Below are 24434 nucleotides of genomic sequence, written 5' to 3'. Positions count from 1 at the left end.
ACGGCTCCAGACTCTCCCGGCGCCGTCCCCGCCCTCCTGCCGCCGCAGCCAGGAGGCTCCGCGCGCCTTCCCGCCTTTCCCCGGGCCGAGCCGGGCGGCGACGGCGACGCGGCCATTGTTCCGCACCGCCTCCCGGGCGCGCAGGAGAGGCCGGCCGGCCGGGAGCCGGTGCCCGCCAACGCCCACCGCCGCCGCCCGCGCCTCCTCCTTGGCCGCTCCCAACCCCTCGGAGCCGGCGCTGCAGCTGCTGCGCCCCAGGCTGCAAATGGCGCCCGCTCGCCTTGGCGCCTCCCGCCTCGCTCCCGGCCGGGAGACGTCTGAGGGCCCCGCGCCCGTGGCCCGCATCCCAACGCCGCCGCCGCCGCCCGCTACCAGGCTGGTTGCAGGCCCGGGGCAGCCCCGACGCCCTCCCGCCCTCTGCCGGCGCCGCGCGCAGCCACAATCATTCCCCCTCCACCTCTCCCGCCAAGGGGACCTACGGGCGTCCCAAGAACAATAATTAGATTATTTTAAAATTGTCAAATACATAACAGTATCATTTAAAAATACAACTTAGGGACATTAAAGATATTCATGGCGTGCAACCATCAGTACTATCTAGTTCCAAAATTTTCTCATCGCCCCAAAGGCACCGGCACCCATGAGCTCTCAGTCATTTCCCATACCCTCCTTCCCTCAGCCTCCAGCAACTGCCTCTGGACTTTTTGTCTCCACGGATTTGCCTATTCAGGATCTTTCACTCTCCCTTCCTCCCTTCCGTTCCTTCCTTCTCTTTTCTTTTCTTTTCTTTTCTTTTTTTTTTTTTGAGACGGAGTCTCGCTCTGTTGCCCAGGCTGGAGTGCAATGGCGCAATCTCGGCTCACTGCAAGCTCCGCCTCCCGGGTTCACGCCATTCTCCTGCCTCAGCCTCCGGAGTAGCTGGGAATACAGGCGCCTGCCACCAGGTCCGGCTAATTTTTTGTATTTTTAGTAGAGACGGGGTTTCACTATTGCTGGCCAGGCTGGTCTCGAACTCCTGACCTTGTGATCCGCCCGCTTCGGCCTCCCAAAGTGCTGGGATTACAGGCGTGAGCCACCGCGCCCAGCCAGGATATTTCATATAAATGGAATCAAACAATATGTGGTCCTTTGTGACTGGCTTCTCTCACCTGAAGCAGTGTTTCAAAGGTTCCTCCATGTTGTAGCAGGCATCAGAACTTCCTTTTAATGGAAGAATAATATTCCACCTGTGTGTGTGCGCACGTATGTGTGTATGTGTGTGACATTTTTGTTTATCCATTCATTAGTTGATGAACATTTGGGTATTTCCACTTTTAGGCTATTGTGAACAGAGCTGCTATGAACCTTTGTATACAAGTTTCTGTTTGAACACCTGTTTTCAAATAACTAATTACACTTTACTCCCCTTCTAATGGAAAACCCTAGCGCCACCTGCAGTTTTTTCCCCCCATTAATTCTGGTAGCTCCTGGAAGTATATCATGTGCATTCCTCTCAAATTTCCTGCCAGCCATGATTTTATTTATGTAGGAGACATGTAGGTCAACTTTCCTGCCCCTCTCCAGGGCCCCTTCTCAGGGGACCTGTCCCCATGACCACCACTCATCCTTAGTCAGAGCCCCCTGCTTCCTGACCCAAGGGGTGCCATGTGATCTGAGGAAACCGATCTTTTACTGGGCAGAAACTGAGGTGTTTTCCTTTGGAAGATTTGGACTGAAGGACAGGACAGTGGTTAGGTCAGGGCTGGGCAGCACTTTTGAGCTGAGGAATGGGCAGGAGAAAGGTGGTCTTCTGAGAGTAGCCGGGGACCCCACATAGGCACAAAGAGAAGTGGACAGGAAACATGTACAAGGCACATGACTGACCAGGAGCAGCCTCAGTCCTGCTTTCTAATTCCAGGTGATCTGCCAATTTCCTTTCCCAGAATAATCATAAAGTCACTCACTTTAATTAGAAACAAATCCTCTTAAAAGTATTCTCGGTCGGGCGCGGTGGCTCACGCCTGTAATCTCAGCAGTTTGTAAGGCCAAAGCAGGTGGGTCGCTTGAGGCCAGGAGTTCGAAACCAGCCTGGCCAACTTGGCAAAACCCTGCCTCTACTAAAAATACAAAAATCAGCCGGGCATGGCAGTGGGCGCCTGTAATTTCAGCTATGCAGGAGGTTGAGGCAGGAGAATCACTTGAACCCAGGAGGCAGAGGTTGCAGTGAGCCAAGATCATGCCACTGCACTCCAGCCTGGGTGACAGAGTGAGATCCTATCTCAAAAAAATAAAATAAAAAATAAAAACTATTCTCAAAACTTTTAATTTTAATTTTAATTTTATTTATTTGTTTTTTATGAGACAGAGTCTCACTCTGTTGTCCAGGCTGGAGTATAATGACGCAATCCCAGCTCACTGCAACCTCCGCCTACCGGGTTCAAGTGATTCTCCTGCCTCAGCCTCCCAAGTACCTGGGATTACAGGCTCCCGCCACCACGCCCAGCTAATTTTTTTGTATTTTTAATAGAGACGGGGTTTCACCAGGTTAGCCAGGCTGGTCTCGAACTCCTGACCTCAGGTGATCCACCTGCCTCAGCCTCCCAAAGTGCTGGGATTACAAGCGTGAGCCACCACTCTCGGCTTTATTTTTAGTTTTTGAGACAAGGTCTCACTTCATTGTCTAGGCTAGAGTATGGTGGTGCAATCATGGCTCACTGCAGCCTTGACTTCTTGGGCTCAAGTGAGCCTCCCACCTCAGCCTCCAGAGTAGCTGTGACTACAGGCACATGCCACCACACCCAGCTAATTTTTGTATTTTTTGTAGGGTGGGGGGGTTCACCATGTTGTCCAGGCTGATCTTGAACTGGTGAGCTCATGCAATCAGCCTGCCTCAGCCTCCCAAAGTGCTGGGATTCAGGCGTGAGCCACTGTGTCCAGCCTATTCTCAAACTTTAGTTTGCATCAGAATCTCCCTGGATGATGCAGATCCTGCTGGTTCTGAGACCACACTTTATGAATCATTGCTTTAAGCTTGTTTGAGTGTCTGTTCCTTGAAGCCAAATGTGCCCTAACCAAGACAGCTTCTCTGGATTCCCTCTGTGAGGTTCGGTGCCGAATTGTAAGTGTCAGGAAAACTGAAATCCTAGCTGCCTCTAGTGTGAACCCTTAGAGCTCATCCAGCAGGACCCAACCTCTCTTGCCCCTGCCTGGGCCACACCTGTACTGAGAACACCCTGACATGCAGTGTTGCGGAAGTGCAGGGCAGTGCCCCTGCCCTCCTGCCTGGCATCAGGTGTTTAAAGCAGTGCAGCAGTATTTAAAAAAAAAAAAAAAAAAAAAGCAGTACAGTTTGAACTCCCAGCATCTCACCAAGATTATAGGTCATGCTCAGTTTCTGCATGTAGCTCTCAAATGGAAGGCTCGGGCATACTTCCTTGGAGCTGAGCCAAGTGACCATCTTTCTCCTGGCCAGATCCTTCTAGTGACTTCTCTAAAAAAACTTCATACAGATCAGCAGTGCCTGCTCCACTGACCTTCATACATACCAGACATGTTTAAATCCTAGTGATGCTCACAGAGTGGTCCAAAGTAGGGACTTACTCTACCTCCATCATGTCTTCGTAAGGAATAAAAGATCTCCTGTCCCACCCAACATCATAGGTAGGCAACTCTCTGTGAAGGGCCAGATAGTAAATATGTTAGGCTTTGTGGATAAAGGTGTCTGTAGCAACCACTCGACTTTGTCATTGATGGCATAAACAATGACAAAAAGGAATGGATGTGCCTGTCTTCCAATATAATTTTATTTACCAAAAAAGCAGGCAGCAAACAGGATTTAGCCTAACCCCTGTTCTACCTAATAGCTTTTTTTCCTATTACTAAATGAAGTTAACATATTTAGTGTTAGTAGTTCTATATTATTATGGGAATCCTTTAAAAATTTATAGGCTATACATGTTTTTCTTAAGAGCAGGCAGCGAGCCCAGCTAATCTTAAATAAACCCAGCCTCAACATTTTAAAAAAATGTAAAATTACATCAATACATTGCTGAAACTAAACCAACTTTCTGTCTTCAAAAGAGAAATATTTGAAACTGTTGTTTAAGCAGAAATAATTTTTAAAATAAAAATATGCACATATGTCTTAAAGATTTATATAAAAAATGGAATGCCAAACAACTGAAAGGAGAAATCAGATTTAGATTATATCCACGAATTTATTCTCTCGTAATTTTAGTTCTTCATGTATAAAAAAGTAAAAACAGCAAAACAATACAACCTGGGCAACACTGACCTATATAAACAGACCTGGTACATTACCACTTAAAAACCAATTCAATTCCAAAAAGCAGAAACTTTCTCACTTCTTAAACAAGGTATCGGTTGCTATTTTTTTAATGGTCAAGATGATTTCCAACTCTGGCTTCTCTTTTTAATAAATATGTTTTGACAAGTGCCTTTGTAATGAACTAATCCATTTGCAAACTTGGCAGGCAAAGATAAAGTCAGTTTCTATTTTTCTTCCGAGAGCTGTTGGACAGTGTGTAACTGTAGAGCTCGGCACATAGAATGGCTGTGCTGCCTGTGATTTTTGTGTTGTCTGCCTTACTTTTTTCATACATTGCATCATCAATTACCCATTCATCAGACAGTAGTCAATCTTCTTTCACAGAATCTAAAATGTCCCAGCTTGGGATAATCTGCCAGAAATTGTCTCGTATTACTAAATTGTTGGTCCTAACACCGTGGGACAAAAAAGTGGGAAAAATGGTTTGATGGAAGTTTCTTCTGTTTAGAGCTCTATCTAATAGTTCTCTTTGTTTTGTGGGGTTATTTTTTTCCTTAACTAAAATCTTGTCCATAAAATTCTCCATTAGAATTTTATATAAAATAATTGCCCTGAGAAAAACAGTTAACTAAACTTAAATTATGAAGGGTTATTAACTCATTAATGTGAGACAATCCTCAATTCCTTATTGCATTCATTCAATTAAAAAAAAAAAACCTTTTTTTTTTGAGACCGGGTCTCATTCTGTTGCCCACGCTGGAGTTTGGTGACATGATCCTAGTTCACCGCAGCTTTGAACTTCTGGGCTCAAGCAGTCCTCCTGCCTCAGCCTTTGGAGTAGCTGGGACTACAGGTGTACACCACCACACCCAGCTAACACACTCATTCTAAAGAAACTGTTTTAACTATTTTAACCTTAGCCATTTTAAATTTACAGATACCAAATTCAGGTCAGCTTCAAATCTGGGAAGGTACAGAAAATAGTTAAATTGTATTTGTTTCTGAGGACAAAATGAGCAACAGAGGAACAAAGGACTTTTTCTTGAACCTAGCTGAGGCCACTGCTATTCTAAACTTGTAACTAGGGTGTTTCAATCTGACTGTATATAAATCAAAACAAAAATTCAGCTTGAGATTATTTCCATTTACTCCCAGTTTCATTTAACCAAATTAAAGATAATTTGCATTTTTGATGGCCTTAAGTTAATTTTAATCCCAAACTAGATAAGTATTTCATTAAAAACCAGGAATACTGCATCTAGGTATTTTTAGATTAAGTGGCTAATCTGTTTTGCTGATAATTCTTATATATAATTGCAGCCCTTTAAATAAAACTAGCTTTTGCAGTAGACTGATTAAAATCCACTGAGTCAAGAAATACCTAAGAATACATTTTTACTCAATACCATCTTATCATGTGGGCTGCTGACTTAAAAATATGTGGTTTTCTGTTTCAAATAAGATTGTTCTTGTTACATTCCCTGAATCACACCCAATTTATATTTCAAAAATCAGTTAGAGGCGGGACATGGTGGCTCACACCTGTAATCTCAGTGCTTTGGAAGGCTGAGGCAGGTGTATCACCTGAGGTTAGGAGTTCGAGACCAGCCTGACCAAAATGGTGAAACCCTGTCTCTTCTAAAAATACAAAAATTAGCCGGGCGTGGTGGCGTACCTCTGTAATCCCAGCTATTCGGGAGGCTGAGGCATGAGAACTCTTTGAACTCTGGAGGCTGAGGTTGCAGTGGGCCGAGATTGCACCACTGCACTCCAGCCTGGGTGACAGAGTGGAACTCTGTCTCAAAAAAGAAAGAAGGAAAAAAAATCAGAGAGGTTGGAAAAAATCACTTCAAGTTAATAATATATATATTTTTACTTTTGAAACTTTTTACAAGTAAAATGAATACATTACAATCAAATACAGAACACATATTAAGTAAGTGGACAATAAATATTTTAATTTGCCTTTTGTGTGTATGTGAGTGTGAGTGTGTTCCATGGTGGTTTATGTTGTTTCAGACATGTGTGGTATTACAGGACAAAGAAATTAACTCCCCCATGCTCAAAATGTGATGTCCCCCTCCCTGTCTAAGCATTGCAAGAATGCAGACCATAATCACACAATGCATACTTTATCATATGAGGCCAAAACAGCATTTTCCTCTCCTGTGCCTCTGGTCTGATGGATACCCAGGGAAACAAATGTTAGCTATGAATGGTCTTTTCTGCCTGCCCAAACATGTCTGTCTATTATCAGCACTGGCCTGGCAGGACCTGGTTTCTGATCCTAACCAGCTGTGTGAGAACTAGAAACATCATTTCATCTGTCACACGGAGTTGGACTAGACTATTTCTCCTGTCCCTTCTAACTTTCAAATCTCTTGATTTAATGGTTCTGTCGTATATGTATCCTGATTTCTTTTTTTTTTTTTTTTTGAGATGGAGTTTCGCTCTCGTTGCCCAGGCTGAAGTGCAGTGGCGTGATCTCGGCTCACTGCAACCTCTGCCTCCCGGGCTCAAGCAATTCTCCTTCCTCAGCTTCCCAAGTAGCTGGAATTACAGGCTAATTTTGTATATTTTTAGTAGAGACGGGGTTTCACCATGTTGGTCAGGCTGGTCTCAAACTCCTGACCTCAAGTGATCCACCCGCCTTAGCCTCCCAAAGTGCTGGGATTACAGGCGTAAGCCCCCGTGCCTGGCATGTATCCTGATTTCTGGGGTATTAATTAGTTCACATGGCCAGCCAAGACCCACTCCAAATGCAGTGGGGCTCCTCCCCATCTGTCACAGTACACTGGATCAACATAATGGGAAGTTATCTGTTGTTGTCATTTCATTTTTACTTGAAAAATAATTTACATATTATTTTTTAAATAGAAAACCATATTATGATTATTTTTTATTTTTTTGAGACAGAGTCTCACTCTGTCGCCCAGGCTGGAGTGCAGTGGCACTATCTCAGCTCACTGCAACCTCTACCTCCCAGGTTCAAGCGATTCTCCTGTTTTGTATTTTTAGTAGAGACAGAGTTTCACCATGTTGGCCAGGCTGGTCTTGAACTCCTGATCTCAGGTGATCCACCCCCCCTCGACCTCCCAAAGTGCTGGGATTACAGGCGTGAGCCACTGCTCTCGGCCAGAAAACCGTATTATTTTTTAAATAAGAAAACCACCCAGTCGGGCACAGTGGCTCACGCCTGTAATCCCAGGACTTTGGGAGGCTGAGGCAGGCAGATCATGAGGTCAGGAGATCAAGACCATCCTGGTCAACATGGTGACATGCCGTCTCTAATAAAATACAAAAAATTAGCTGGGCGTGGTGGCACATGCCTGTAGAGCCAGCTACTCAGGAGGCTGAGGCAGGGGAATCACTTGAACCTGGGAAACGGAGGTTGCAGTGAGCCAAGATCGCACCACTACACTCCAGCCTGGCAGCCGAGCAAGATTCCATCAAAAAAAAAAAAAACAAAAAAACAAACCTGATGCATATTTCCTAAAGACTACGACATTCTGATATTCTATGTATAGTATATATTTTTGCATAACTGAATAAAACAGGTAATTTAAACGCTGTTAGTGACCGAAGCAACCATGTTTGAGAAGAGGCAAGAAATTTCAGCAACTGTTTAAACTGCTTATAAATATAGTATGCCAAAGCTGGAAGTTTACTGGATAGGAAGAGTAGCTTAGACAGAAAGTGTCTCTGAGGCTCTATGACTGGCTAGGTACCCGACCCATGCATTCTCAGAGTACCCTGTGCTTGTCCCTATTGTCACACCCAATATGCTGCGTTATAACTGCTAGTCTCTGTGATTACACACCGCAGGCTCCTTGAGGGCAGGGATTGTGCTGGTTCACTGAAGTACCCTTCGTGCCTGACATACAATAAAGACTCCATAAATAATTTTTTGATAACTATTGAATGAGTAACCAGCCATCTTCACTCATTGATCTGCTGGGAGCAACAGAAGCAGGCAAGAGTAGCACCACATGACACAGGAATAGAAGGCACGGTTTCCAAGAGCAGGCCGGACGCGGTGACTCACGCCTGTAATCCCAGCACTTTGGGAGGCAGAGGCAGGCGGATTGCCTGAGGTCAGGCCGAGATCAGCCTGACCAACATGGTGAAACCCTGTCTGTACTAAAAATACAAAAATTAGCCAGGGGTGGTGGCGGGCCTATAATCCCAGCTACTCAGGAGGCTGAGACAGGAGAATCGCTTCAATCTGGGAGGCGGAGGTTGTGGTGAGCCGAGATTGCATCACTGCACTCTAGCCTGGCAACAAGAACGAAACTCCATCTTTAAAAAAAAAAAAAAAGAGGCACGGTTACCAAGAGCCTGTGTTTGGTGTTTGCCAGGTGGCCAAAGGCTCCCATCAAAATATGACTGATGGAATACTCAGACATGTCTATTCAATAATGTCCCTACAGTATGACATACTATACTCACCTATTATGAGTGACACCAAAGGATACATGATATTTTGGCTGGGATCATTCTGACTGTTAAGCCAACTCTTACACACACCTTACCAAAATTTGCAAACTGTCTATTAATCACAAGCAACTAAGCACCAAGAACACTATTCGAGAAAGGAAAAATGAGTTAGCGTGGGTTATATTTTCCTAGGAAATTCCTCTGGCTATATTCTATAGGAATTAGGTGTAATATCTATTATGCAATTGCTTAGCATAGTGTTTGGCAAAGGATTAACAAAGCCTCTTTCCCTTCTGCATGAGAATTTTACCTTTTGCTAACTTTCTAGCTCTGTTCCCCTGGCAACCTAATAAAAATTCATATGTCAACTGCTAGGCAGTGTCACATATGGTAGACACGATGTCCAATTGGTAAACTGCATCTGGACTGGGAGAACTATAAATGCCTGAGAGGAAGCCCCAGCTCTGGGCTTCCCTAAGTACAGTGACGCTTGGAACAGGCATGTCTTTTATAGGGACCCTGGAGGCCACGTCTATGAAGCTGTTTTAAGAGATACTTGTTCCTGTGGGACAAGGGGCTCTTAAGCCGGGGCAGCTTCCATACTTGCCCCATGTAGATCTGTCTCCTTGTACCTGCACTATGCCACACAGACAGCTGCAGAGACTTCCAGAGAAGAGCAACTGGTTCTGCCTTGCTAGTAAGCAGCGCTTCCCATTCTATATCCTTCTAAGTGACTGTGATGCCAAGTGTGGCAGTTTATAAATTTGAACGTTTCTAAACCTTCAGTTGGGCCTAAGACCCTTGGAGGGCACTGCAGTACTATTTGCATGTTTTTCTGATGGCAGTAGATGCTCCTCAGGGGCTATGGATGGTAAAAGATGTGAAACTGTTTGGTATGCTTTTCTACCTCCAAAAAAATCCTGACCATACCCTTCACTGTGTGCATGACAGATAATCCATATCCATTACATGTCACCAAGACCTGTATATGAAATTGATGCCTTCCTTCAACATCCCCAAGCTTGTTACTACTAAACCTTCCTCATCAAAGCACATAATCCCTGCCCTAACCTCCACTGATTAACTGACAAAGGTCCAGAAATCAAATGATAGATATAAAAACTGCTCCCCCAAAACCACAATTGTCAATGAAGAATTGGCAGTAACAAAATAATCTACCTGGAGGGTCAAGACAGATGCCAAATGTTCTCCTTCAGTTATGAAGTTTCCATATCATCAGATCATGCAGTCATGTGAGTTACTGTCACCTTTTAAAACCAGGATATGTTTAGGCCAGGCACGGTGGCTCACGCCTGTAATCCCAGCACTTTTGGAGGCCGAGGCAGGTGGATCACGAGGTCAGGAGATTGAGACTATCCTGGCTAACATGGTGAAACCCCGTCTCTACTAAAAATACAAAAAATTATCTGGGCGTGGTGGTGGGTGCCTGTAGTCCAGCTACTTGGGAGGCTGAGGCAGGAGAATGGTGTGAACCCAGGAGGCGGAGCTTGCAGTGAGCCGAGATTGCACCACTGCACTCCAGCCTGGGCGACAGAGCGAGACTCTGTCTCAAAAAAAAAACGACGCTCTTCCAAAAAAAAAAAACTAGGACATGTTTAGGAACCAACCAAACTACTACTGACCCCAAAACACTTTTCATTTTTCTCTACAGAAGCGTCATTTGAAGAAAAGAATTCAAATTTCCAGCACTACAATGAAAGGTTTGTGGAACACAGTACTGTTGAGTGGAGAGAACTACAAAAGCAACAGAAATCAATGAAAACAGTACCCATCATATGCACCTGAATAAAGTGCCCCCTTATCAGGTTAGGAGATAGTGTGATCACATCAAAACACGAGGCAAGCTACAAGAGACCAGCACCAACAGGAAGCACAGTGGGAATGCTCCAAACAGAGCATAACAGGAACTTCTCACCCACCCCAACCCTTTGCCCCTCCCTACCCCATTACACTAGACTTCACAGCGATCATTCTCTTAATGCACAAGGGACACACACAAGAAAAATCTAGAGTTCCGAATAAAACAGTCTGAGTTCAGTTAACCAAAGGCCACCCCACTCTTTCCTACGACTCCCAGAATCAGTGCATGCAGCCCCACCTGTTGCCTGTCTCTCCCTGGGGTTTGTCACGACATCAATGAACAATAACAAAAAGACCCATCTCAGTATTCCAAACCACCAGACTACTCAATTTCACAACATGGTGCAGACCACTAGGTCAGCGGCTTCCTTAAGGAATATTCAGGGGCCGGGCGCGGTGGCTCACGCCTGTAATCCCAGCACTTTGAGGGGCCGAGACGGGCGGATCACGAGGTCAGGAGATCGAGACCATCCTGGCTAACACCGTGAAACCCCGTCTCTACTAAAAATACAAAAAATTAGCCAGGCGTGTTGGCGGGCGCCTGTGGTCCCAGCTACCCGGGAGGCTGAGGCAGGAGAATGGCGTGAACCCGGGAGGTCCGGAGCTTGCAGTGAGCCGAGGGCGCGCCACTGCACTCCAGCCTGGGTGACAGAGCGAGACTCCATCTCAAAAAAAAAAAAAAAAAAAAGGAATATTCAAAGTCTGGTGGCCACCAAAATATTTACATCAGAATGGCATCTTTCTGCCAAATGATCAGAATCATGATGCACTATGTCATTTCTTAATTATTATAGGTAAGGCCCTATTTACATTCCTTCTCAACTTTTGAGAAGGGGGTCCTCATCCCCCAAGAGAAATAACTTCCCAAGAATGCCATTTTGGAATTCCATTACAAGTAAGAGTCCTGTTCCCATTCATGCAATACATCTAATATGAGACAAAAATATCCTTTTGTGAAGTTGGGTGGAATGTGCCAGAATAGAATCTAAACCACTAACGGTCTGTGTTGGGCTCAACTGTAAATTTACTTAGTATAAAAATATCACCGCCGGGCGCGGTGGCTCACGCTTGTAATCCCAGCACTTTGGGAGGCCGAGGCGGGCGGATCACGAGGTCAGGAGATCGAGACCACAGTGAAACCCCGTCTCTACTAAAAATACAAAAAATTAGCCGGGCGTGGTGGCGGGCGCCTGTAGTCCCAGCTACTCGGAGAGGCTGAGGCAGGAGAATGGCATGAACCCAGGAGGCAGAGCTTGCAGTGAGCCGAGATCGCGCCACTGCACTCCAGCCTGGGCGACAGAGTGAGACTCCGCCTCAAAAAAAAAAAAAAAAAAATCACCAACCCCACAAATTAAACCTCAAAGACACTGTGGTTATAAATACTGACCACCTAATGTGAACATAAATTTAAAAGACGACCAATTTATGAGCCGATAGTCTAGACAAAGGAAGTATCTCCTTTAAAAGTGATAGAATTCAGTGATCCAGTTATTGCCAGTGCCTATACACAAACTCCAAACAGTCCACCAGAAATGCAACAATCTGAGATATTACGAAAGAAAGAGAATCATTTAAACATTAGGTGTCACATTCTGTTTTCTTCCCAGTGATTCTGCTACTTTAAAAATTAACAAAATGATCAGAACCTAGTAATGATTCTGGGTGTATGAATGAGTCAGAATTTTCTAAGTTTCCATATTATAAACCTAAATCAGATCTCGGGAAAGCCGTGAACCATCTGGCCTCAGTGCTTCATTTTATTAATCCACTATTTTCTAAACTTTGTGAGAGTATAAGGGCCTATTAAATATTATGAAGGTCAGCCAGGCACAGTGGCTCACGCCTGTAATCCCAGCACTTTGGGAGGCTGAGGCAGGCGGATCACTTGAGGTCAGGAGTTCGAGACCAGCCTGGCCAACATGGTGAAACCCCATTTCTACTAAAAATACAAAAATTAGCCAGGCGTGGTGGCGCGTGCCTGTAATCCCAACTACTCAAGAGGCTGAGACAGAAGAATCTCTTGAACCTGGGAGGTGGAGGTTGCAGTGAGCTGAGATCACGCCATTGCACTCCAGCCTGGGTGACAAGGACGAAACTCCATCTCAAAATAAATAAATAAATAAATACATAAAATAAAATTTAAAAAATAAATAAATAAATATTATGCAGGTAAAAGGTAGCTTAAAATAGAACACAAAATTAAGTCCACTCATTAAAGATCCTTTAAAAAATCCTACTTTATCTTACAGCAGAGTTTCTCACCCTTGGTATTACTGACATTTTGAACTGGAGAATTCATTGTTGTGGGGACTGTCCTGTGCATTTCAGGATGTTTGGCAGCTTCCCTGGCCTCTACCCACTAGATGCCAGTAGCCACCTGCAAGGCACGAAATCACCCCCAACTGACAATCACTGTCCTACAGTGAAATCTCTCATGTAAAATGTTTTACCCAGGGATATGAATAGGTCACGGAATCACTGAAGAGGATCATAGCTCCACTGGAGAAAGCAGGCAGAGAGGCTGAACTATGAGGTAGAAAAGTCATTAAAACATCAGAGATAATTTAAACAGAGAAAGCAAAAATATCAAACACTGTTCCTGGTCAACTAAATCTTCTACACATCCATTTAAGTTTCCTTTCTGCTGAGATCCCTCTTTGAAAATAACAGCTAATATATATATATACATTTTTGGAGACAGTCTCGCTCTTGTTGCCCAGGCTGGAGTGCAGTGGTATGATGTCGGCTCACTGCAACCTCCGCCTCCTGGGTTCAAGCGATTCTCCTGCCTCAGCCTCCCGAGTAGCTGGAATTTCAGGCATGTGCCACCACGCCTGGCTAATTTTGTATTTTTAGTAGAGATGGGGTTTCTCCATGTTGGCCAGGCTGGTCTCGAACTCCCGACCTCAGGTGATCCACCCGCCTTGGCCTCCCAAAGTGTTGGGATTACAGGCATGAGCCACTGCGCCTGGCCACAGCTAGTATTTTTATTTCAGGTAAGACAAGTATCTCTGGTCCTTGATAATTTTCAATGAGTAACTCTTGATCTAGAATATTTTTCTTTTATTTATTTATTATTTTTATTATTATTTTTTTGAGACAAGGTCTCACACTGTTGCCCAGGCTGGAGTGGAGTGGCATGATCCCAGCTCACTGCAACCTCTTCCAGACTCAACTGTTCCTCTCGCCACAGCCTCCTGAGTAGCTGGGATTACAGGCACATGCCACCACTCCTGACTAATTTTTGTATTTTTAGCAGAGATGGGGTTTCGCCATGTTGGTCAGGCTGGTATCGAACTCCTGACCTCAAGTGTTCCGCCTGCCTTGGCCTCCCAAAGTGCTGGGATTATAGGCATGAGCCACCGCACCCAGCCAAGAATGATATTTATCGAACTATCTGTGATAAAAGAAGTTTTAAATTTTCCAGTCTACTGCAGACATATACGTGGTCCTGCTGTACAGGCTGGTATCTAACCTCTGCACCATGTGGCCCTCTAGCTGACCAGAACTGAACTCAAGAAGACAAAGCCATGAGTCACAGCAATGTCAAAGTGTTACCAACATTTCTATATGCGTATTCGTAATTTCTGACTTTCCTTGTGGCAGACTGGTAGGAAACAGTTTACAGAATAGGGCCTCTCTGTGGGCCGGAGTTTGAGTTGCACTGTTCCAGTTTTAACTACTATTGAGAAGCACGATTTAAACACCTTTCTAATGCTTTGGCTATCATTTACAAGCCAATTTATAATGTTTTTGACTTTTTTGTTGTTCAAGAGGTAGAAATAAAAGTGACTTTACCACCTTTTGAAAGACAACTATACTTAAAGGAAGACAAGAAGATTTCTTTTAAAATCCATTTTGGATATTTTAACATAAGACAAAATTATGGAAAGTGCCTTCAATTACATTCCAGATTCCTAATACTGCCTGCCCTTTAGCCCTTTAAAGAGTTCAGCCTCTTTTGTTACAATAATTGTGTGGCCGGAAAGTGGGGGAAAGGTAGACTGCTTTTAAAAACCTGTTCTTCTACTAACCTTCCCTTTCCCTCAGGAGAACCTTTTAAAAGATGAACATTTTAGAAATGTAACTTGGCATTATGGGCTTATACTTTCCCTCCAATTAAAGTTCTAGGCAAGGAGGTAGAAGGCAGGACTCAACTCCAAAGGCCTCAGACACGGACCAAATTGAGGACTAGCTAAAACAGGGCGGTGGTGGGAGGGTGATGCAGGAAGCAGCTTTCCATAAGAAACGCTTATCACTGTGCCATGTCAATTACCATTGCCATGGCAACACCTGGAACTCACTGCCCCTTATCATGGCAACCACCCAGCGGCTTGGAAGTTACCACCATTTTCCTAAATATTGCTGCATAATCTGCCCCTTAATTTGCATGTAACTAAACATCGTATAAATATAAGCGCCGACCTGCCTCTGAGCTGCTACTCTGGGCACACTGCCTATGGTGTAGCCCTGCTCCACGAGGAGCGGCCCTTTAGCTGCTTTTGCGCACTGCTGCTTCAATACAAGCTGCTGTCTAACACCGCTGGCTTGCCCTTGAATTCTTTCCTGGGCGAAGCCAAGAACTCCTCTGGGCTAAGCCCCAATTTTCGGGCTCGCCTGCCCTGCATCAGCATAAACTAAGCGAAAGAATGACAGAGGCAGCTACATTTCCAAGTTACACAGCTCCAGCTTTTGGAAGTTGCTGGAAAAAGTAGGGGAGCATTTTGAGTTGTGCCCAAATGAGTTGTTTTATGATGACAGAACAGGTTGTATGTGTAGAATCGTCAAATGCCAAACCAGACAGGGAAACCATCCAGACCGGGGGTCATAGCCTCCCTTCTCAGGGCTAACTTAAAATTTAACTCAACTGGGCAAGTCGGGGTGCCATAATGAGCCGTTTACATCATTCCCATGTTCGTCTGCTCATAAGTATTCCAAGCCTTTAAAACTGCCGTTCTAGATTTAGGGAGTACCTTTTATGATCATGTAGCCAGACCGCCCTGCCTGCTTTATATCAATGAAGGTTTCTCTTTAATACTTTGCCAGAAAATTTAATGTGGAATTCATTAGGAAAGGCTTGGCAAAAGTAAACTTGATCCCAAAACTTAATGGTTTTTAGAGAAAGAGGATGATAACAAAGGAATGCAGAGGACCGAAGCAATATAAAAACAAGCGTGGAGATTTTCTTATCTTTCTCCTAACCAGAGTTTGGACACACAGCAAGAAAAACAGGAGACCTCAGGGCCTGCCTTGATTCACTCAGAATTAAGGAGTGGCCAGCAAAGCCCTCAGAAACCAACGGCACCACACAAAAAGGTTATCTGTCCTTTGAGTCACAAAATCCAACCTCTATCAGATAGTCTAACAAAAATGCACATATAATAACAGTGAAAAAATGTTTCTCTCAAGGTTCCACAAAATTGGACAAATGGTATCTTTCAACAACCAGAATGAGCACTAACAAGTTCTAAAACCTCTTCCCCACCAATTTATTGCTACGTAAGTGTCTCTCGGTCTGACAAGCTGGGTTGAATTTGTGGTTTGTCATCAGAATCATCTCTAGCGGGGTCATTTTCCTCACCCGACTCCACATAGATTGGCCAGTCATTGTCTGTGTCACTCTTTTCTTGGCTTTCGGATGAAGCCTCCACCAAGCTAAGGTTGATGGGCATCAAATCATCGTCATCATCGGGTGTGTCTGTAACGCAGGTGCAGCTGTCACACAGCCCGAAGCGCCGCAGCCCCTGGGACAGGTGACTCGTGAATGTTCTCCTGCAGCCCTTGCAGATGATTGGACGGTTGGATCTGTGGACCTGTAATCACAAGCAGACACAGCAGATGTCACAGAAAGGGAGATGAGCGTTTTCCACAAGGCCCCATGTGATCTGGCCCCTGCCTGATCCTCCCGATTCCTTTTTCAGCACTCCACCTGCATTCTCTGCCGCAGTCTTTGTATTAGTTTGTTCTTGCACTGCTATAAAGAAATACCTGAGACTGGGTAATTTATAAAGAAAAGAGCTTTAACTGGCTCACAGTTCCACAGGCTGTACAGGAAGCATGATGCTGGCATCTGCTCAGCTTCTGGGGAGGCCTCAGGAAACTTACAATCGTGGCAGAAGACAAAGGGGGAGCCAGCACTTCACATGGCCAGAGCAGGGGGAGAGAAAGAAGGGGGAGGCACCACATATTTTCAAACAACCAGATCTTATGAAAACTCACTATCGCAATGACAGCACCAAGGGGGGATGGCGTTAAACCATGAGAAACTGCCCCCATGATCCAACCACCTCCCACCAGGGCCCACTTCCAGCATTAGGGATTACATTTCAACATGAGATTTGAGTGGGGACAGAGATCCAAACCATACGAGTCTTCATCTTACCAAGGTTCTTTCTACCCCAGAGCCACTGGACACATGTGGGACATTCCCTTCTGCCCATCATCAACTCTTCACCCCTTATGAACACCTTGGAAGGAGGTCTTTCCTGATGCTCTAGGCCAGTTAGGGCCCCCACCTAGCTATTCTCACCCATACTTCTTCCTTTGTTGTACTTCTCACAGATTGTTGATAAAATTCACTACAGTGTAAGCTCTAAGAGGGCAGGGACAGAGTCTGTCCCATTCCTTACTATATCCCTAGTGCTTGGCATACAAAGAGCACTCAAGTGAAAGTGAACTGATTGGGATTTTTTTTTTCCAGAGACAGGGTCTTGCTCTGTCACCCAGGCTGGAGTACAGTGACACGATCATAGCTCACTAAAGCCCTGAACTCCTGGGCTCAAGCGATCCTCCCCTTCCAGCCTCCCAAGTAGCTGGGACCACAGGCACCCATGCATCACCATGCCTGGCTAATTTTTTATTTCTTGTAAAGGTGGAGTCTCACTACGTTGCCCAGACTGGTCTTGAACTCCTGGCCTAAAGTGATCCTTCCACCTTAGCCTCGTAAGGTGTTGAGATTTCAAGGGTGAGCCACCATAGTTGGCCAGGATTTTTTTTTTAGAGATGGGGTCTTGCTATCTTGCTATGTTGCCCATGCTGGACTCGAACTCCTGGGCTCGAGTGATCCCCCTGCCTCAGTCTCCCAAGTAGCTGGGAATATAGGTGTGTGCCACTGCATCTAACTCTTATTAGGATTTTTGACATGGTTTTTTTTTTCCCTCTCATTGGACACTTCTGGTAATTGACATTTTATTTTTTATTTTTTTATTATACTTTAAGTTCTAGGGTACATGTGCACAACATGCAGGTTTGTTATGTATGTATACATGTGCCATGTTGGTTTGCTGCACCCACTAACTCGTCATTTACATTAGGTATTTCTCCTGATGCTGTCCCTCCCCCATCCCCCCATCCCCTGGATTGTTTAATTATTAGGAAGGCAGATTTGCTAGGGTAGACAGCTATATTCCCCAGATGTGCCAGCAGCTGTTTGGGAACTATGGTTTTTGTTGTTGTTGTTTTTGTTGTTTTTTTTTTTGAGACGGAGTCTTGCTCTGTCGCCCAGGCTGGAGTGCAGTGGCCTGATCTCGGCTCACTGCAACCTCCGCCTCCCAGGCTCAAGCAATTCTCCTGCCTCAGTCTCATGAGGAGCTGGGACTACAGGTGCGCGCCACCAAGCCTGGCTAATTTTTTTTTTTTTTTTGTATTTTTAGTAGATAAGGGGTTTCGCCACGTTGGCCAGGCTGACCTCAAACTCCTGACCTCAGATGATCCGACGATCCGTCCACCCCAGCATCCCAAAGTGCTGGGATTACAGGCGTGAGCCACCTCACTGCGCCTAGGAACTATCTTTTTAGTGTGTACACTTTTCAGGACTCCAGCCAATAGGGGCTCTGTGAACTAGTCACAGCCTCTCTTTTAGAGAGCTCTAGATACAAAATACACACAAGAGGCAGAGTCGGGGAGAGGCTGATGCAGGAGAGCCGCCCACAATTAGCGCAGTCCTAGTGGGTGGGAAGTGGCATCTCATGGTGGCTTTGATTTGCATTCACCCTATGAGTAATGAAGTTGAGCATCTTTTCACGTGCTTCTTGGCCATTTGTCTATCTTTTCCTGAGAGATATCTATTCAAATCCTTTGCCCAGGTTTAAGTGAGTTATTCATCCTTTTACTATTGCATTATAAAAGTTCTTTATTCTGGATACTAGACTCTTATCAGATATATGCCTTGCAAACATTTTCTCCCGTTCTGAGGGTTTTCGTATTCTTCTTTTTTTTTGACACGGAATCTCACTCTGTCACCAGGCTGAAGTGCAGTGGTGTGATCTTGGCTCACTGCAACCTCCACCTCCCGGGTTCAAGCAGTTCTCCTGCCTCAGCCTCCTGAGTAGCTGGGACTACAGGCGCACACCACCACGCCCGGCTAATGTTTGTATTTTTAGTAGAGACAGGGTTTCACCATGTTGGCCAAGATGGTCTTCATCTCTTGATCTTGTGATCTGCCCACCTCAGCCTCCCAAAGTGCTGGGATTACAGGTGTGAGCCACTGCACCCGGCCAGTTTTCATATTCTTAAGAGCGTCCATTGAAGGTCAAACTATTTGTATGTTAGATTTCCCAAACACTGATTGTCTTGCTCAAAGATGATCATAACTGCACATGGTGGCTCATGCCGATAATCTCAGCACTTTGGGAGGCTGAGGCAGGCAGATCACTTGAGCCCAGGAGTTCAAGACCAGCCTGGGCAACCTGGAAAAACCCTGTCTCTACAAAAAAAAAACAAAAAAACAAAAACAAACATTAGCTGGGCATGGTGGTGTGTGCCTGTAGTTCCAGCTACCCGCATGGGGGCTAAGGTGAGAGAATCACCTGTGCCTTGGGAGGTCAAGGCTGCAGTGAGCTGTGATCTCTGCAGCCTGGGTGACAGAGTAAGACTCTGTCTCAAACAAAACAAAACAAAAAAGATGATCATAAAATGCAACATCTGCAGCCATTAAAAAGAATGAGATCATGTGTTTTATGGGAACATGGATAGAGCTGGAGGCTATTATCATCAGCAAACTAACATAGGAACAGAAAACCAAATACAACATGTTCTCACTTATAAGTGGGAGCTAAATGATGAGAACTTATGAATACAAAGAAGGAAACAGCAGACACTGGGGTCTACTGGAGGATGGGAGGTGGGAGAGGAGCAAAGAGAACTAATTCCTGGGTGATGAAATAATCTGTACAACAAATGCCTGTGACATGAGTTTACCCATGTAACCTTCTCATGTACCCCTGAACCTAAAAGTTGAAATAAATAAATAAATGTAACATCTTTCTAAGTGGCCTGAATGGTTTTCAGCGGGTTGGAATCACCAGCTCACATGGAGACAATCCTAGGGGGCAGCTTGTTAGAGGGGAGGGTCTCCTTGGGCTGGAGCCCTGTTTGTCTGCTGCCCACAGGTAGCTCTATACATGGCAGTATACCCTTCCCTTACCCCCAGGTGCTGGGGCTGGGTGGGAAACTGTGGATGCAGCTTACCTTTGGTATCACACTGGTAGGAAGAGATCCACAATCCTGTCTGAGCCCTGTTGTTCTTTACATTACAATAATCACCTCTTATCAGGATCTAAACTTTCTTGGCTCTTCCCCTTAGAAAACTAGTCTAACTTGAAGTTAAAACTCTAACATGTAAAGTTTTAACTTTCTGTAAGTGCCACCACCTGAGCTTTAATGTAGTAGGAAAAACATATGTGGAAATTATCTGAAAACACCCCGGTAGACAGAGGAATGAAAGACAGGCTGGCTTTACCCTTCCATTAGATGGTATCGTGAATCGCTCTTGCCACGAGGGCAGGGCCAGCCCGGACACTTACACTCAGCGCGTGGCTCCGCAGGTGCTCCTGTCGAGTGAACCTCTTGCCGCAGGTCTCACAGGGGTAGGGCCGCTCGCCTGTGTGTGAACGGATGTGCCGCTTGAGGATACCCTTCTGTTTGGCAGTGTAAGGGCAGAAAGGACACTTGTGGAGCTTGATGGGGACCACCAGCACATCACCTGGGGAACCAAATGCTTTCATTTAGCTGTGCTGTATGCAGTGACCAACCCTGGCTACCCACCAGTGGATGGGATACAGAGCTGGGGAGTTCCACCAGCCCAGACAGAGGAGGAGGACACCAACTCCACCACCAGCCAACAGCAAGACATTGTCTGTAATTCCAACTCAGTCTGGCTCCCCGTCAGCCCCAGAGCAAAGTAAAGTGGACTCCTTATAATGTCGGGAATGCTATAAGGCACCAGCTTCCACACTTCTGTGTGACTCACAGTTAGAAACTCAGCTTGCACTACAACCTCAGAACACACGTGCCTTATGTGGATAACTCAAAGTTTCCCAAAACAATACTCACCCTCGTAGTGTTTATTCTGTTTGGTTTCATTTTAAGACTGCTGGGTGAGACTCTGTTATGGACTGAATTGTGTCCCCCTAAAATTCATACCTCGAAGTCTCTGTTTGGAGATAAAGCCCTTAAGAAGGTAATTAAGGTTAAATGAGTTTATAAGGTGGGGCCCTAATGATAGGACTGGTTTCCTTATAAGACGAGGAAGAGACACCAGAGATCGACTGATCTCTCTCTCCTTCTCCCTGCATACCCCCCACCATTCCTCTCACCCCTACCCCTAGCACACACACAGAGGAAAGACTATGTGAGGACACAGTGGGCAGGCTGCCATCTGCAAATCAGGAAGAGGCCTCACCAGAACCCAACTCTACTGACACCTTGATCTTGGACTTTGAGCCTCTAGAACTATGAGGATACGTTTCTGTTGTTTAAGCTTCCCAGTCTGGGGCACTCTATTGTGGTAGCCTGAGCTGACTAATACAACCCTCTGAATTGATCTCACTACCTTCAGAACTTGGAAAACGCTGTCGTGATGGATCAGATTTCTAGGCCAGAATTCATGCTTTCTTGGACAGTAGTTCCTAAGAATATTTTCCAAGTATACATAGAAGAGGCTTGCTTTGATGCAGACCCTAAATTGTTTGGAATTTATATTAACTCTATATATCTGAAATCATCAAATATCCAGGAATTCACTTAAATATTTTTCCAATTTATTCCCTCACCTTGCTCATATAACCATTAAGGTGACAATGTAATTATCGCTCACATGTATGGAAACTGTTCAGCTCAAGTTCTGTGAGTTACATTGACTGCTATAGTTATTCCTTGGTACCCACTGGGAACTGGTTCCAGGATACTCCTTGGATACCAAAATCCAAGGATGCTGAAGTCCCAAAGTCAGCCCTGAGGATCCTGCGAATACTGTATTTTCCATACGTGGTTGGTTGAATCCACGGATGCAGAAGCGATGGACACAGAGGGTCAACTATATTCCGAGATTTCTTCTTTATTTTTATTTTTTGAGATGGAGTCTCACTCTCGCCCAGGCTGGAATGCAGTGACACAATCTTGGCTCACTGCAACCTCCACCTCCTGGGTTCAAGTGATTCTCTTGCTTCAGCCTCCAGAGCAGCTGGGACTACAGGCACCCGCCACCATGCCCAGTTAATTTTTGTATTTTAGTAGAGGCGGGGTTTCACCATGTTGGCCAGGCTGGTCTCAACTCCTAACCTCAGGTGATCCGCCTACCTCAGCCTCCCAAAGTGCTGGGATTACAGGCGTAAGCCACCATGCCCGGCCCAAGATTTGTTCTCTCTATCCATGCCGTTCAAGATTTATAGACTTTGGTCGTATCATATGATATCATATCACCTATGAAGGCACTAGTGACTCAAGCATTCCAGGTACAGAAACCTGGTTCAAGTCCTGGCTCTAGCACTGACCAACCGTGTGGCCCGGGACATCTCACTTAGCTTCTCTGTGCCTTACTTTCCTCATCTGTAAAACAGGTATAACAGTTCCCACCTCACAGGATTGTGGTAAGAATGAAATAAAGTAACACATAAAGCATAGCACGTGGCACATAGTAAGCACTTGCAAATGTCAGCCATGTTTGTCATCATCGTAATCTCTTCAGAATTTTTTTTACCAGGTAAGCAGTCCAGGCTCTTGTGGTCTCTGTCAACACTGGAGTAACTCTTTTCTCTGGGGCTGGCTTGGGATACCTAACTGGCTCTGTCTTTCCTGAGGTGCTATGAAAAGTATGGCACACTAAATTGAATGTGAGAGTCCAACATCCTTTACGTAAGGGTGGAAACTCTCTTTGGTATCAAGTTCCCATGCTAATAATGCCTAACATTTTGCATAATCTATAGTGACTCCGAAATCTGTTTCCCAGGATAAAAGCAGCAGCTCAAAAGCTCCTCACTGCTCACATATGTGGGATTATTAAATCTCTCACTGCTCACACTGGTACTGAGATACAAGTAAAATAGGAATTTTTTTTTTTTTTTTTTTTTCTGAGGTGGAGTCTCACTCTGTCCCCCAGGCTGGAGTATAGTGGCACGATCTTGGCTCACTGCAACCTTCGCCTCCTGGGTTCAAGTGATTCTCCTGCCTCAGCCTCCACAGCAGCTAGGATTACAGGTGCGCACCACCACGCCTGGCTAATTTTTGTATTTTTAGTAGAGACAGGATTTCACCATGTTGGCCAGGATGGTCTTGAACTCCTGACCTCAAGTGATCCACCCGCTTCAGCCTCCCAAAGTGCTGGGATTATAGGCGTGAGCCACTGTGCCTGGCCTGTTTTTTGTTTTTGACACAGGGTCTCTGTCACCCAGGCAGGAGTGCAGTGGCATGATCATGGCTCACTGCAGCCTCTACCTCCCAGGCTCAGGTGATCCTCCCACCTCAGCTCCCCAGGTAGCTGGGACTACAGGCGTGTGCCACCACGTGCAGCTAAGTTTTTTTTTTTTTAGATGGAGTTTTGCTCTTGTTGTGCAGGCTAGAGTGCAATGGCACAATCTCAGCTCACTGCAACCTCCACCTCCCAGGTTCAAGTGAATCTCCTGTCTCAGCCTCCCAAGTAGCTGGAATTACAGGTGTGTACCACCATGCCTGGCTAATCTTGTATTTTTAGTAGAGATTGAGGTTTCACCATGTTGGTCAGGCTCATCTCAAACTCCTGACCCCAGGTGATCCACCCACCTTGGCCTCCCAAAGTGCTGGGATCACAGGTGTGAGCCACCATGCCCGGCCATGGGCAGCTAATTTAACAATTTTTTTTTTTTTTGTAGAGACAGAGTATCACTATGTTGTCCAGGCTGGTCTTGAACTCCTAGGGGTTAAGGGATCCCCCATGCCTCGGGGTCCCAAAGTGCCAGGATTACAGGTGTGAGCCACAGCACCCGGCCAGGAATGACGACCTGTTTCCTAGGATCAAAGTAGCAGCTCGTAGCTCATCACCCTGCTCACTCCTCTGGCACTGTGGAACTTCCTTGTTATTTATCTCCATCACCTTGGCTTTGTACCACACACTTCTTCCTGATTATCTACAAAAACAGAAAATAAAATAGGCCCAGCATAAGTCTTTGGGAAAAATAACTGTTAACTGTTTCTCCATCAGAAAAGCATGGATTGTCTCAACACTTTCTTCCCCTTTCCTGATCTCACTCCCCCATACAACAGTTCACCTGAATCCTATCACATGACAGGCCATTGTAAGACACCTGTTTCCTCCCTCAAGAAGTTAAGTCTAGGCCGGGTGCGGTGGCTCATGCTTGTAATCCCAGCACTTTGGGAGGCCGAGGCGGGCGGATCACGAGGTCAGGAGATCGAGACCACGGTGAAACCCCGTCTCTACTAAAAATACAAAAAATTAGCCGGGCATGGTGGCGGGTGCCTGTAGTCCCAGCTACTCGGAGAGGCTGAGGCAGGAGAATGGCGTGAACCCGGGAGGCGGAGCTTGCAGTGAGCCGAGATCGCGCCACTGCACTCCAGCCTGGGCGACAGAGCAAGACTC

At 45.5% G+C, this 24434-nt stretch overlaps 1 protein-coding gene across 1 annotated transcript in view; it reads right to left on the bottom strand.

The window, feature by feature from the left end:
• Nucleotides 1–16080: 16080 nt before the first annotated feature.
• ZBTB8B (zinc finger and BTB domain containing 8B) overlaps nt 16081–24434 on the bottom strand; it is a 21871-nt gene continuing 13517 nt past the window's right edge. The window contains exons 3-4 of the mRNA XM_032159055.2: nt 20389–20567; nt 16081–16398 (exon numbers count right to left, since the gene is read on the bottom strand). Coding sequence (XP_032014946.1) covers nt 16081–16398; nt 20389–20567 — 497 coding nt within the window. The remainder of the gene's footprint in view (nt 16399–20388; nt 20568–24434) is intronic.

Source organism: Hylobates moloch, unplaced genomic scaffold (genome assembly GCF_009828535.3).
Source record: "Hylobates moloch isolate HMO894 unplaced genomic scaffold, HMol_V3 SCAFFOLD_8, whole genome shotgun sequence".
In the NCBI taxonomy this organism is placed as follows: domain Eukaryota; kingdom Metazoa; phylum Chordata; class Mammalia; order Primates; family Hylobatidae; genus Hylobates; species Hylobates moloch.
The sequence above is the reverse complement of the archived record's forward strand: the minus strand, read 5'-3'. Positions and strand labels throughout refer to the sequence as shown.